At 39.4% G+C, this 15,806-nt stretch overlaps 1 protein-coding gene across 7 annotated transcripts in view; it reads right to left on the bottom strand.

Moving 5' to 3' along the window:
- LRRIQ1 (leucine rich repeats and IQ motif containing 1) overlaps nucleotides 1-15,806 on the bottom strand; it is a 165,697-nt gene that overhangs the window by 111,740 nt on the left and 38,151 nt on the right. For all 7 annotated transcript variants that reach the window (XR_003764483.2, XM_029079406.2, XM_029079407.2 and 4 more), the window contains 2 exons: nucleotides 15,627-15,720; nucleotides 2,128-2,307 (listed from right to left, as the gene is read on the bottom strand). Coding sequence is in view for 6 of the 7 variants with exons in the window: in XM_029079406.2 (XP_028935239.1) it covers nucleotides 2,128-2,307; nucleotides 15,627-15,720 (274 nt within the window). In the remaining variant the exon portion in view is untranslated. The remainder of the gene's footprint in view (nucleotides 1-2,127; nucleotides 2,308-15,626; nucleotides 15,721-15,806) is intronic.

Raw genomic sequence — 15,806 nt, 5'->3', positions numbered from 1 at the left:
GAGCAATTACTCTGTGCCGAGTACTCTACTAAGTGCGTGCCCAGGAGAGGGCAAGAGAGTTAGTAAATATGATGCCTACCCTAAGTCACTTATGAAATAGTTTGGACAGCTAGTAAAATGAATTATTGGGGCAGGGGGAGGAATGCAACTGAGTTTAAATGTATGTCCGTAAATGATGTGGTGAGGGAGGAAATGGGGTGAGTACCTATGTGCATAGATGGTTAGGACTAAGTGACTAGGTAAAGCAGTAGGGGATAAGTAGGGTGCAGAGTGAGTAGTCAGGGAAGGCCTCCTGGAGGAGATGTAATTATAATAGGGCTTTGACAATGGGGACAGTTGTGGTCTGTCCAATAGAAATATTGTACTCTCCCAAACGCTTAATACAGTGCCCTGCACACAATAAGCACTCGATAAATGCAACTGAATGAAGGGGGAGGGAGTTCCTGGCAGGAGGGAAGGAATGAGCTAAGTGTCGACAATGGGTGAGGCGAGAGTGAGGAAGGGTGAGTAGGTTGGTATCAGAAGAATATAGTGTTTGGTAGGTTGTAGAAGGGGAGGGGTGAGATTAAATAGGTGGGAGAATGCGAACTGAGAGCCTTAAAGTCTATTGCAAGGAGTTTCCATTTAATGCAAAGAAGGATAGGTAACAATTAAGATTTTTGAGGAATGCAGGGACATACAGAATGTGAGCCCATTGTTGGGCAGGGATTGTCTCTATCTGTTGCCGAATTGCACATTCCAAGTGCTTAGTACAGTGCTCTGCACATAGAAAGCGCTCAATGAATATGACTGAGTGAAATGAATGAATATTTTATTAAAATATGAACAGGAGAATGAAATGTGGACTGTAGAGGGCTGAGACTGGTCAGGAAGAAGGAGCAAGGTATGGTGGGAAGATTACAGACTTGGGAGTCAGGGGACCTGGGTTCTAATTCCAGCTCTGCTGTTTGCCTGCTGCGTGACCTTGGGCAAGTTACTTAACATCTCTGTGCCTCTTTGAGAACTAAAAACACATATAAAAATCTGTTCAATTTTGTGGAAAAGGCACTATCTCTAGTAAGGCCTTTTCTGTTCTGAACTAATCAGATGGTCAAATACATTTCCCTAAATACTTTCTTTGGAGAAAGAATGATATTTTCAGAAAATGATCTTAATTTCAACACAGTCTACAGCTGCTAGATTTCAATTTGAATAATGTAGAACACAAGCTGAAATCTGGCATCATCAGTCCACACTGCCTATGGAAGTGATGTGGACCCTTTGGTCATAGAAAAATAGGAAATAAAGTATTGTGATTACTAATGATGGATTGTTCCTGGAAAATGGGAAAAGACAACAAAATAAGGTATAATCCTGGATATGTAAGACATCTGGCATCAAACACTCTAACAACTGAATTTGCTGAGCTATTACTGTGTTCACTATTCTTTGTGTTTTGAAGAGGCCAGAAAAAAACAAAACCCATTTTAAAAAAGCAGCAAACAGAAGATGCTTGTTCATTCCACAGTCACCAATATAAAAATCAAGTACATTAAATCTGAACCTCTGGAAATGAAAAGGCCAAGTTTGTAGTTATCATGTTGATATTTGTTAAGCGCTTACTCTGTGCTGAGCACTGTTCTAAGCGCTGGGGGAGATACAGGGAGATCGGGTTGTCCCACGTGAGGCTCACGGTCTTCATCCCCATTTTCCAGATGAGGGAACTGAGGCCCAGAGAAGTGAAGTGACTTGCCCACAGTCACACAGCTGATCAGCAGTGGAGCTGGGATGATATGCTAGTTCATACGCATTGCTTCATATGATTACAGTAAAAACATTGTGGGCCCTAGCTATTCTTTCTCAAACTATTGAAGAAAGATAAATGAAAATACTCAGCAAAAAGGAAGCATCTTTTCTATGTGATTTGTATAAACCCTTATCAGTTAACCAACAAATCAAATTGCATTACCTTCCCAATTAAATATTGAAGAATGCTATGTTGAAACAATGAAGTTTTAGTATTCTTTTCAAAGTCATTGTAACAAAACAAATAAGTTGGACTGATTAGGAAGAAGATTTCCTAACACAGAACATTACAAAACATGTTCTATATTTTAAATGGTGTTACAATAAATTTAAACTACATACCGTTCTTTTGAGACATATTTCTCAGTTAACAAGTTAAGTTTTTTAATCTGGTTCTGACAAAGAGTCAGGAAACTTCCTGATTTTACTTGAGGTATTTCTTCTTTTGAAAATTCTGCCTCAAAATTTAGGACTTCACCATTTAGAACTCTCAAAGCAGGTAATGTTTCCAGGAGAGAATACCTTGTTAAAAAACAGAAAAAAGGATTAGCCATATAGAGGTTTAGCTTTGCAAAAACTAAAATGCTCTATCTTTAATTGGGTATACACAGAATACTCTTTGCTTGTGTTTGTATTTTTCTTCACAAAGGTGCAATGGTAAATCAATCAATGGTATTTTTTGAGCATTTACTGTATGCAAAGCACTGTACTAAGCATTTGGGAGAGTACCATCCAACAGAGTTGGCTAATGAATGATTTTCACACAGAGAGCAATCACTGTTGATTATGATACTCTTATCTGTGAGGGGCTTCTCATAGAGACCTTATTCCTGGTTCTTAAGAGAAGAATACGTTTGAGTATGGAGTAGAAAGGTGTGTGATATGGCAGAAGTGTAGGTACCTGCAGTTGGAAGCATCTATCCACTAGATCATGCTTCCTCCCATAAAGCATTATTTTCAAAATGAAGGGAAAATTTATCCAGATGATCCTTTTTTGAATTTTAAAAATATCTTGAATTGCAACTGGATATACCCTAGCCATGGAGAAGCAGCGTGGCTCAGTGGAAAGAGCGCGGGCTTGGGAGTCAGAGGTCATGGGTTCGAATGCTGGCTCTGCCACTTGTCAGCTGTGTGACTGTGGGCAAGTCACTTCACTTCTTTGGCCCTCAGTTACCTCATCTGTAAAATGGGGACTAACTGTGAGCCTCAAGTGGGACAGCCTGATTACCCAGTATCTCCTCCAGTGCTTAGAACAGTGCTCTGCACATAGTAAGTGCTTAACAAACACCAATATTATTATTATTATTATTACAGCCAGCTCACCTAGCTGTGACATACCATCTTGAAATTTGATATTAATTTCCATAGTGATGTTGGTGTATTTTTCTAAAATATTTTCTCCCTCATCTTCCTATAACATAAGAGCAAAACTACCTGAAGCACATTTGAAATATTTAAAGTGAATAGCTTGGCCTTGAGCTGGTAGTGAAGAATTAGAAAAACCCACGTGGAATAATGGCACATAAGAAAGTGCCATACCAAGTTGATTGATTCTGTAAGTGAAGTATCTGAAGAGCTATGGGATCTCAACTTCAGTTTTTCCAGCTGGATTTCTCCTCGTGACGGGCTGAAGCAATATTTCATTTAGTGAAAACTTCCTGGTGAATATTCTGTCACTTAAGAGGCTCTATTAATCATTTCTCCAATGAAATACACTCCCATAGGAGAGCTCAGACTGATCCTAGGGCTTAATTTTTTATAAAGTGATTTCTTAGTACTTCGGTTTGGTCAGTGTTATCACTGGCTGAACATGAAAGTAAAAAGCCGATTGGGAAATTTCACAACTAAATCCTTTGTTGGTATCAAGGGGTTATGTAAAGTTCATTCAAACATACTGCCTGAAGTTAAAGTTGATGCTGTATTTAGCAAATCTCTATTTTACAGTATCCTAGATTTTAAATCCTTTAGATAAATGGATCACTTGTCAAATTGTGCAAGCCAGGTTAAGACAAAATAACCTCTATGAAATTGGAAGTGTAAAGTTCTTAAAAGAAATTACTTCACAGAATCAACTCTCAATATAAACACATCTTATATCATTAGTCATCTTATTACTAGGGCATGGAGTGCAATCAATGAGTTAGTCAGCAGCTGGGGTACAATAGACTGTACTCTCTATTTGTAGTCATTGCCAGCTACAAGCCCAACAGTTATGATAAATCAGCGCTCCTGATTCTAACTGCAGGACTATTCTTAATTAGACAACAATCATAAATAAAGTCCAGTTTTAAACCACATTTTCCTGTAGGAAGAGTTTCCCCCGGTGATGTCTTTCCAAACCTCTGCATTTTTCAATCAATTGAATTTACTGAGTGCCTACTATACGCAGAGCACTGTACTAAGTAGGATTTGGGAGATTACAGTAAATTTTCCTGCAACAGATCCTCTGTGGTTCCCCAGGTCTACAGAATCTTTCTGAAATTCTTGGCTTTGGAGAATCCTTCTTTCCAACCTACTCCCGGTGTGCTTCCCCCAGTTAACCAGATGGAGTCTGAACATTGTGAATGGACACTAATTGCCCATGGTCCCAGCCATGAGCCCTCAAGATGCCCCCTTTCCTCCTTATACGCAGGGTCTTGCCTCCTACATTGACCCTATTTTTCAAATGATGTACTTGGGTCGGCACACCTTTCCAGCTGCAAGACAGTGAAGGAGGGAGGGAAGAAGGAGAGAGAGAAATAGGGGAAAGGGAGCTCCTTTAAATTCTCCCTTTCTCTTCTGTTCTTCCTCCAATCTATCTTTACCCTCTTCCCTAGCTACAATCTTGCTTTAATCCTGTTTTCCTTTCTCCATTTTGCTTTCTTTCCTTTTGTCCTTCCATATTCCTCTCCTTTCCCTTCCAATTTTCTCCTCCTCTCCTTTTCCTCTATTTCATTCATTTATTCATTCATTCAATAGTATTTATTGAGCGCTTACTATGTGCAGAGCACTGTTCTAAGCACTTGGAATGGACAAATCGGTAACAGATAGAGACAGTCCCTCCCCTCTGACGGGCTTACAGTCTAATCGGGGGAGACAGAAAGACATGCTACCTCTTTCTTTCCTCTCTCTCTCCCCATCTCCATTTCTCCCATTCTCTTTCCCAACATTTTGTTCTTTCTCTTCCTCATCCTATTCCCTACTTTCTTTCTTAGACTGTAAGCTCCTAGTGGACATTCATTCATTCAATCGTATTTATTGAGCGCTTACTGTGTGCAGAGCACTGTATTACGCTCTTGGAATGTACAATTAGGCAACAGATATATCTAGCAACTCTGTCATATTTATTACACTCTTCCAAGCACTTAGTTCAGGGCTCAGTATGCAGTAAATGTTCAATGAATACAACTGATTGATTCTCTTCTTAGTACTTTGAACCAGAATGGCTTAGTGGAAAAAGCACGGGCTTGGGAGTCCTCTGGGTTCTAATCCCTGCTCTGCCACTTGTCTGCTGTGTGACCTTGGCAAGCCACTTAACTTCTTCGTGCCTTAGTTACCTCATCTGTAAAATGGGGATTAAGAACTGTGAGCCCCACTTGGGACAACCTGATTCCTTGTATCTACCTTAGTGCTTAGAACAGTGCTTGACATATAGTAAGCACTTAAATACTACAATTACTATTATTATTACTTTTTCCTCCTGCCTCTGAGTCACTTTGCCTGGGGGAACAGATCTTGGTAGACTTCAGGTTTAGAACTCACTGACAGTATTAGGCAGGCAGGTAAGGAGTATGGGAGGGGATAGCTGGGGTTTCTGGACAATTTCTAGTTGACCCCACCATCTCTCCCTCCCTCCACATCTAGGGCTCGCAGCCCTGCAAATCTCCTCATTCGGGGGCACAACACCATCAAGCTAGAGGCCAAATAGATGCCACAATCAAACAGTGATATTTATTGAGTGCTTACTATGTGCTGAGCACTGTACTTAGCACTTGGCACAATAGTGTGGCTCAGTGGAAAGAGCCCGGGATTGGGAGTCACAGGTCATGGGTTCTAATCCCGGCTCTGCCGCTTGCCAGCTGGGTGACTTTGGGCAAGTCACTTTACTTCTCTGTGCCTCAGTTACCTCATCTGTAAAATGGGGATTAAAACTGTGAGCCCCACGTGGGACATCCTGATCAGCTTGTATGTCTCCAGCAATTAGAACAGTGCTTTGCACATAGCAAGCGCTTAACAAATACCACCATTATTATTACAACACAACAGAATTCTCAGACAGGTTCCTTGCCCATAACAAGCTTTCACTCTAAAGGGAAACAGATGTTAACGTGAATAAATCAACATCCACTTACCTTTTTGCATTAAGTTTCAAAGTTTCAAAGTCAGTAACTTTTTAATTCTACTGATCCAAATCATTTACAGCATTCAGCCGGCTGGTCAATGGTATATATTAAGCACTTACTGTGTGCAGACCACTATACTAAGCACTTGGGAGAGTACATTATAACAAGAAACAGACACATTCCTTTACCACAATGAGCAGTTAGCAATGAGCCTGTTGTTGGGTAGAGATTGCCTCTATTTGTTGCCAAACTGTACTTTCCAAGCACTTAGTACAGTGCTCTGCACACAGTAAGCGCTCCAATATGAAGGAACGCTGCTAGGGGGCTTCTTCCTCACCTGGCCTAGCTTCCCCTTTTCCCAATCTTCCCCTCGGATTGGCCATGCCCTAGGTAGAATCACATACAAGTGATTAGACTTATGACGTTCAACACTCTTTTTGGGAGGGAGTAACGGGGAGTCAGCCAACCTTCTAGAAAGTTTTTAAGTTTGTCTCTCTGTCTCTGGGTGTGGGCTAGCCTTCATGGCTGGCAGAGAGACAACTGCAAAAGCAAAAGCTTGATCACCCATTACGACAGCCTTTCTCCTATGCTAAGTGACATGAACAGCGCTAAGGCTAGGGGAAAGAGGATGTAAAAGGTTTTAAGATGAAAATAACCCCAGACTTCCACACTGCAGTATCCTTTTACTCCAGGTATAAATTCAGTGGAGAGAAAATGAACTTAGCTGATGTAAAATCTCTTTTTCATTTCCTCATGGATCAGTGCATTCTCTTCAGCGCTTAAAACACTGCTTGGCACATAGTAGGGGCTTAATAAATATCATTATTATTATTTTACCTACAAAGAAATACTGTCCCGCTATAACTAAGCCTACACACATCTCCATTAATACCAACCTACTCCTTGTACCTCAGTCTTTAGCTTTCTGATGAGCCTTTGCCCACATAGTCCCTCTGGCCTGGAACACCCTCCCCCTTCATATACCACAGACCATTCTTCTCCCCACCTTCAAAGCCTTATTCAAATCACATCTCCTCTAAGAAGCCTTTCCAGACTAAGCCGTCATTTCCCCTGCTGCCTCTCCCTTGTCTTTTGCCTATGCAACTGGATCTGTACTCTTGAATATTCATCCCTCTCTAAGCCCCAGAGCACTTATGTACAGCTGAAATAAATTTCATTTTACTATCTGTATCTCCCTCTAGACTGTAATTTCTTGGTGAGCAGGGAACATGTCTACCAACTCCATTGGACTGTACTCTCCAAAGCACTTAATACAGTACTCTGCACATGGTAAGCACTCTATGAATATCTCTGATTGATTATAATAATTATTATGGTATTTATTAAGTACTTACTCTGAGTCAGGCTCTGTGCTCTACAGGACACTGGTGTTGAAAAATTGAAACTGATGGTGAAAATTTAGGAACTTTTTAAGTGCCACTCATCATAACTCAAAATATTATAACAAAACCTGTGAGAAGCAGCATGGGTCAGTGGAAAGAGCCCGGGCTTGGGAGTCAGAAGTCATGGGTTCTAATACCGACTCTGCCACTTGTCAGCTGTGTGACTGTGGGCAAGTCACTTAACTTCTCTGTGCCTCAGTTACCTCATCTGTCAAATGGGGATGAAGACTGTGAGCCTCATGTGGGACAACCTGATGACCCTGTATCTGCCCCAGCACTTTGAACAGTGCTCTGCACATAGTAAGTGCTTAACAAAAACCACCATTATTATTATTATTACTCCGTGCCTCAGTTACCTCATCACACTTTTCTTCTTTCAAGGCAGCTACTCATTATGCCCCATTCTCTTCTATCTTGAAGTCAATCTTCTGCCTGGAACTCCCTCCCCCTTCACAAATCTAGCAGACTCCTGACTTCCCTCTCCTCAAAACCCTTCTAAAAATCGTGTCTCCTCCAGGATGCCTCTTCTAATCTCTAATATATCCACCGTATTTCCCTCATTCCTGCTAATTCAACACTTCTGCACATCACCTATTGTACTTGTGTATGTATCTCTAAACTCTATTACTTTCCCCTATCTGTAATTTATTTTAGTGCCCTCCCACTAGTGTAAAAACTCTTTGAGGGCAAGGATCACATCTAATAACTCTGCTATGTTCTTCCTCTTGCTCAGTACAGTATTCTGCATAGAGTAAGAGTTCAATAAATACTATATATTGATTTCCAGGATCACTTTTGTAAGCCTTTTCACAGATAGGGAATTCTGCAGAAATGTGTCAGTCCTTCAGAAAAGTAATCATTTCCAAAAATAGGTTACAGATTTTCACCAGTAGTTCTACAACTTTCTCATGTATTTCCTCTTTTTTTTTTTCTTTTAATGGTATTTGTTAAGTGCTTACTATGAGTCCATCACTGTTTCAAGGACTGGGTTAGAAACAAGATTATAAGGTTGAACATAGTCACCATCCCACATGGGACTCACAGTTTAAGTAGAAGGGAGAAGAGGGGTTTAATCTCCATTTTATAGTTAAAGAAACCAAGGCATAGCTAAATTTCTTGGTAACTCTTGAATGAATGTCATCCTGTCCAGGTGATATGTGATCTCCTAGTTTATCAATCTGGGGTAAACGATCCCAGAGGGTCATCACAATTTGATCTGGGATCAATGACTTCTGGCTACAAAGAAATAGGTACCTTGTAGTAATCTCTCAAACATAGTCCTCAGGAAAGGACAAACTAAAGAATTAATCGAGCCTCTCAATTTTCTCCTTTTGACTATGAGTGCCCTTTCACCCATAGTCATCAAGAGGCTTCATTTAATACCCTAAAAAGGGTTCCTACTCTTCTTTTTGAAAATTTTGCATAGGAATCTTTTGAAATCTCTTGCAAGAGTCTCTTCAAGCTCCTCTTTGGCTCACCTAATTTCCCATTTACACATTACCTGCTAATCTTTATTTATTAAATAATTTATTTATTATTTAGTTTCCTTTTCTCCTTATTTAGGTGAGTTTCTATTGTTTCAAAGGATGACTATTTCCTTCTGATTATCTTGTTCATCCCACTAGTTAGCCATGCAGAGGTCAGTTTCAATGCGTGGACTGCTAAAAGAGGGTTTTTACCAGCCTCTTGGCTTTTATTAATTCTCTTGTAATTTTTTCTGCCCCTTTCTGAATTTTTTCTAGCATTTTTTTCATGACATTCTATGTGATGTGATTTTTTTCACCTTCCTCTATCTCCTGAGAAAAATGTTGTATTTTATTAAAAATTCATTGTTAACATCAACACAGTGCTCTACACATAGTAAGCATTCAATAAATACAATTGATTGATTGATACTTTCTCGTAGACATTTGATCTGAAGTTCTGTGCCACACTGATGCCACAATATTTCCCCACAGGGCATTCTGTCCTTCTTGATTTGTTTTTTTTAATTCCTCTGTTGATATCTTGTATCTTTAGAGGTGATCTAAGAGGCCAAATTTAGCTAACTTTAAACTTAGTGACATAATCAGTTTTCAAGCTCTCTGGACATGTATTTGTTAAATTTACTATTTAAATGGTTCTTTCTTAATTTAAATAATAATAATAATGTTGGTATTTGTTAAGCACTTACTATGTGCCGAGCACTGTTCTAAGCGCTGGGGTAGACATAGGGGAATCAGGTTGTCCCACGTGGGGCTCACAGTCTTAATCCCCATTTAAATTAAACTTTGCAAGTGTCTTCAGTGCTATTATTCCCTAGCACCCATTAAATGGTGATGAGCAATTGATATTCAACAGGAACAACTTACAGGAAAGCTAATACTAACTCATTCAAGAATGTGTACATGATATGAGTTAGGTTGAGGGAACATAAATAACGTTAAAAGGGAAAGTTACTGGAAAAAAAGTCCTATGTTTACATCTTTCTTGCTGGTTATATCTCATTTTAGAGTTACTTATTTAGATTCCATAATTGCTCCATCTGTTTCTCAGAGGAAGTATCATTTCAGGCTTGCAAGAAATCTAATAAAAATTAGAAGACTTCTTAGAGCTCAAGAATAAACAGGAGCATATGTAACGGTTCTTTCATTTCATTGAGAAGGAGACAAAAGTCTTCAAATTGTTTCCACCTCCTTGATCCGTCCAATTGAGCTAAAGCAGAAAGCTGGGGAAAGGTATGTGTTTTCTCCCTTCTCGGTTGTGGCATTGTATCATTTTTTTTTCCACCATTTTAAAGGGCTTTCAGGTCCAAATCCTTTATATAAATGCTGGCAAGAAGGGAATTTTTAAATCTCATGACACTATCATTTTTATTTTTCAATTTTGGTCTTTGCTAGGAACATATTTGACTTTATTACTGTCAGCCAGAGATCATTTGGAAAGTAAAAAATATGAATTTAGTTATGGCTCTGGATGTCTTTATGAATTTAGAAACATAAGTTATCATGCCTATCTATATTTTAGTAACAATAAAGGATTTTTAAACAGAAATCCTAGAAAGAATATGACATATTGTGAATTTTGTTCTTGTGATATTTCCAACATTTAAGCTTATTTTCCAAAGAAAGTAGTAATTTAAAATAAGACATGCTACAAGAGCCAATATCTTATGGAGCCAATGAAAATATTTATTTTAAAAGGAAACCCTTCTCTACCAACTTGCTTTCAATAATATATAGAGGCTTGAATAAAAGAGCAGGAAGACAACACAACTTTAGAACAATGAAGTTCTATTTGGTAATATGGTCCCTTCTATTTGAAATATTTCTTTTTATTTTCCAGTCTGATAGGATCTTTGATTCCTTCTAGCACTTTAAAATGTTCTGTGGAACTGGATCAAAATGTCCTGGAAAACTAGGTCATAGAAAGAATAAGTAAGCAGAAATGAGAATACTTCTCTAGTGCTTATCTGAAAATTGATGGAGGCTAAGAAATTGAATATCAAATACAGACTACGCCAGGAGTGGCCAAATTGAAGTGAACCAGCTAAAAATATGTTTGCCTTGCGGCTCGTGCCCATTTGCCTTATGATTTCTTATTTGGGGGCAGCTGGCCGTATTTTGGCACTGTTCTAGCCTATCCACTGGGACCATCAGCAACCTTCCCGCCTCAGTGAGGGCCCGGGCCAGTCAAGTGTGGAATATCTGGTGGAAATTCCATCCTCTGGTTCAGCTGTTCCTTACTCACCGACGCCATTTTCATCATCATCTCTTCCACCCAAGGAATGCCTACTCTAACTCCCATTAAATATTTTTTATTTTGCACTGCAGCTATTAGTTATACTATATTGTTTATCTGTAGCCCTTCAGTTCACGGGGCTTATTCGCCTCTAAACCATAACTTTAATTCGTCTAGTCCTTGATAAGGGCCCCAAGAGACATTTGTTTAATAGCAGGTGTGAAAAGTACTGGTGGACTGCCACTAAAGTCTATTAAATCACTTAGGATTGTTACTGTGTGTGTGTGTGTGTGTGTGTGTGGAGGGGGGGGGTTCTTATCTAAATCAACATCATCTGGATAAACATCAATGCCCATTCTGCCCATCATTGGGCAGGGATTGTCCCTATCTGTTGTCATAATGCACATTCCAAGAGCTTAGTACAGTGCTCTGCACATACTAAGCGCTCAATATTGAACGAATGAATGAATGATTTAACTCATCTGTAAAATGGGGATTAAGACTGTAAGCCCCGTGTGGGACACGGACTATATATTCAACCTGATTATCCAGTATCTTCCCCAGTTCTTATGAGAGCGCCTGGCACATAGTAAGTGCTTAACAAATACCATTAAAAAAACCAAAAACCTAAATGGCTTCAATCCTTTTAAGAAACTGATGATCTGTGGAGTTGCTATTCTATGATGTTCAACCCTATTCTCCCGTATCAACCTCACAGCACAGTACAGTCCTTGGAACATAGTAAGCACTCAACAGGTAAACAATTACTAGTATTGGAAGTACCACCCCTCTAGCACATTAGCACTGAGCAGCGCCACTCATGTAAATAACATCGGAGTCAGCGACCTATGGCTTCTGACCTGCGTTTTGCTCATCTTGGAACAAAATGAGGCTTTTAAGCTTGGGGGGAGATGAAGAATTTATAACAACCACTGAGGATTTCGGGGTGGGGGAGATTGCCAAACAAGCCACAACATTCGATTCTGTTTGCACTCACAGCAAGACCGACCATAACCTGTCTAAAAGCTATGGCCTCGTAGATAGAGCATGGGTCTGGGAGTCAGAAAGACCTGGATTCTAATCCCAGCTCCACCACCTGTCTGCTGTGTGACCTTGGGCAAGTCACTTAACTTCTCTGTGACTCAGTTACCTCATCTGTAAAATTGGGATTAAGACAGGGACTGTGTCCAACCTGATGAGCTTGTACCTTCTTCAGCACAGAGCAGTGCTTTACCCATGGTAAGCAGATAAATACTATTATTAATATCTAAGAAACCCTGCACCAATTCAGCACTTCTGCACATACAACCTCCCACTGCACTTTAATAAATATTGATTTACATACTTTGCTACTTCAGCACTTCTTCAGATCTCCTTAGTTTGTAAGATCATTGTAAACAGGCATAAATAAATAAAATTGTGGTATTTGTTAAGTGCTTACTAAGTGCAAAGCACTGTTCTAAGCACTGGGGGATACAAGGTGATCAGGTTGTCCCACATGGGGCTCACGGATTTTTAATTCCCATTTGACAGATGAGGTAACTGAGGCACAGAGAAGTGACTTGCCCAAGGTCACACAGATGACTAGCGGTAGAGCCGGGATTAGAACCCGTGACCTCTGACTCCCAAGCCCGGGCTCTTTCCACTGAGCTCACAGGGTTTGAGCTGCTTCAGGTTAATGTCTCCTACATCTTTTTTAATCTCCAGGTGTTTTGAAGTTCATTGTAAACAGGGATAAAGTCTCCTACATTTATTTTAATCTCCAAGTGTTGAATGCAGTAGCTGTACATGGTTGGTGCTTAATAAATATTATTGATTGATTGGCTGATAGTCATGGTGGTAGACTAGTATATTAGCTGCAGAGTCTATCATTTATATTTATAGTATTTGGTACTGAGTACTAGGATTTTGTATCACTGATTGCAACACACTGAGCTAAGCCCTTGCAAAAGAAAGTTCACTGTGGGCAGGGAATGTCTCTGTTATATTGTTGTGTTGTACTCTCCCAAGTACTTAGTACCGTGTTCTGCATACAGTAACCGCTCCACAGATATGATTAATTGATAATGATTATATTCCCTCCCTTGAGGAACTTATTCTCTAATCAGAGTGTTTACAATCTGATGGTAAAATTTTCCAGTGATTTGCCATTTCATGTGGTTTTACTTTTTGCAAATGTGGAAAATGATGACTTAGCCACATATTTTACAGAAGCAGCGTGACTTAGTGGAAAGAGCACAGGCTTAGGAGTCAGGGGTCATGGGTTCTAATCCCAGGTCTGCCACCCCTCAGCTGTGTGACTTTGGGCAAGTCACTTAACTTCTCACTGCCTCTGTTACCTCATCTGTAAAATGGGGATTAAGACTGTGAGTCTCACGTGGGACAACCTGATTCCCCTATGTCTACCCCAGCGCTTAGAACAGTGCTCGGCACATAGTAAGCGCTTAACAAATACCAACATTACATTACATCTGTAAAATGGGGATTAAGACTGTGAGTCTCACGTGGGACAACCTGATTACCCTGTATCTACCCCAGTGCTTAGAACAGTGCTCAGCACATAGTAAGTGTTTAACAAATACCAACAATATTACTATTATTATTATATTTTCTGTTTACTGACTAGATCTGAAGAATGCATATAATATATATCACTGCTTGATTTGTTTTCAAGAAGAATATTCTATTGAAAGTTTCTCTTATGCTCAGAATTTGTTTCAGGAAAGTGGTAGAATCACATGCTTATACTGAAGACAGGGAGAGTGCCTCTAGAATTCCATCATGCTAGGGTGCCCCAAGGTCTCCCAAAGGTATCATAAAATCAAAATATTTGTGTAGGTGACTAGCTAATTTGTGGGCTTTTCCAGAACATAGTCTTTTTCCTCTACTCCACTGCCATGATTGGAGGGAGTCGATGAGACGGGGGTGGAACAGGGTAATAGCAATCCTAATTTCCAGTAGGATGGAGGAGAGGAGAAAAAACATAGAGTTTCTAGCACTCCAGGAAGTAACTGTCAATTAGGTAGTTTCCCAACCAATCAGCAGAAAAACAACCTGTCCTGAGTGTCAGAGGACCTGAGTTCTGCTCTGTGGCTTTGAGCTAGTTTTCCCTATTCCTCAGTAACCTTAACTGTACAATAAGGATTATGCCTGTGACCCCCATGTGGAACATGGACACTCTCCAACCAGATTATCTTGTATCTACCTCAGCACTTGGTACGATGCCTGGCACATAACGAGCACTTAACAAATACCATTGAAAACAAACACACAACCAAAAAAACCCCCTAACAACCAAAATCAATGGGCACATTCAAAAACACAATCTCTTTCCTAAAAATATCTATATGCAAAGTCCAACAAATTAATTTGAATGAGTCCCAAAATATTATGCCATGATTTACTATTCTCCCATTCTTTCTAGATGGAATGGAAATGAAGCAGAACTCATTTGCACAGTAGAGAAACCATTTAATTTTGGGGTAAAATGAACACAGTGTTTTTTCCCATGGCTATTTTATGGAGAATGAAGCCATTACCTCAAGACCTCAATACCTACATTAATAAAAATCATCACTCTGATAGAATAAAAGTGCTATAGAAAATATAAAGATTAAGGCCGTTTCCAATCCTGTGTTGTGTATTCTGGTACAGCTCTTTTTATTCAAACATATGTATTTGTCCTAAATACAAAAAACATTTGATATTATTAGGAATTATGAGAAATAATTTAGATTTTGATTTGTTTTCAAACTAATGCAAATGAACACTTTTAAATAATTGTTTCGACTATAAAATAACAGTCCGGGGAAGCAGTATGGCCTAGTGGAAAGACCATGGGCCTAGGAGTCAGCGGACGTGTGTTCTAATCCCAGCTCCACCATTTGTCTGCTGTGTGACCTTGGGGCAAGTCATTTAGCTTCTCTGTGCCTCACCTACCTCAACTGTAAAATGGGGATTAAATCGTCTTCCCCTCTGACTTGGAATGAGAGTCCTGTGTAGGACAGGAATTGTATCCTGCTTAGAACAGGGCTTGACACACAGTAAGCACTTAACAAATACCATAGAAGAAAGTTGCTAAAAATCATCATTCTTAAAACTAAACCACCTGCTGAAAATTTTAAAATCCTGTTTCTTGAAGTATAAGGAAAGGCCATAGCCTACCCATCCCTCAGTAATAGGATTAATTGTATTTGTTCAGATGTAAGAGAAATAGAGACTTCTTATATATAACAGATTTCACATCCACACAATAAAACTCAGGAATGGGAAAATGAAAGGCAGATTATCAAAACTATATGAATCCTTTTAATATTTAAATCAGTTTCATGTTAATCAAATATATATGTAAACTGGATTTTAAAGTTACATGAGTCATACAAAGTGATTTTCCTACCTCCATTTTTTTTCTTGTAGAAGAGGGTTCCCAGAAAGTGATAGTTCATATAAACCATGGCATCCATCTAGGCATCTGATAATACTTGTAAGTTCTATATTTAAAATGGATATAAGAAACACTGTGTAACTTAAAGGGGATGGTATTAAATGAGAGGTCATTTGTAAAATATCCAGAAGT

Source organism: Ornithorhynchus anatinus, chromosome 14 (assembly GCF_004115215.2).
Source record: "Ornithorhynchus anatinus isolate Pmale09 chromosome 14, mOrnAna1.pri.v4, whole genome shotgun sequence".
In the NCBI taxonomy this organism is placed as follows: Eukaryota; Metazoa; Chordata; class Mammalia; order Monotremata; family Ornithorhynchidae; genus Ornithorhynchus; species Ornithorhynchus anatinus.
Note: the sequence above shows the minus strand (reverse complement) of the source record. Positions and strands in the feature narration are given on the sequence as shown.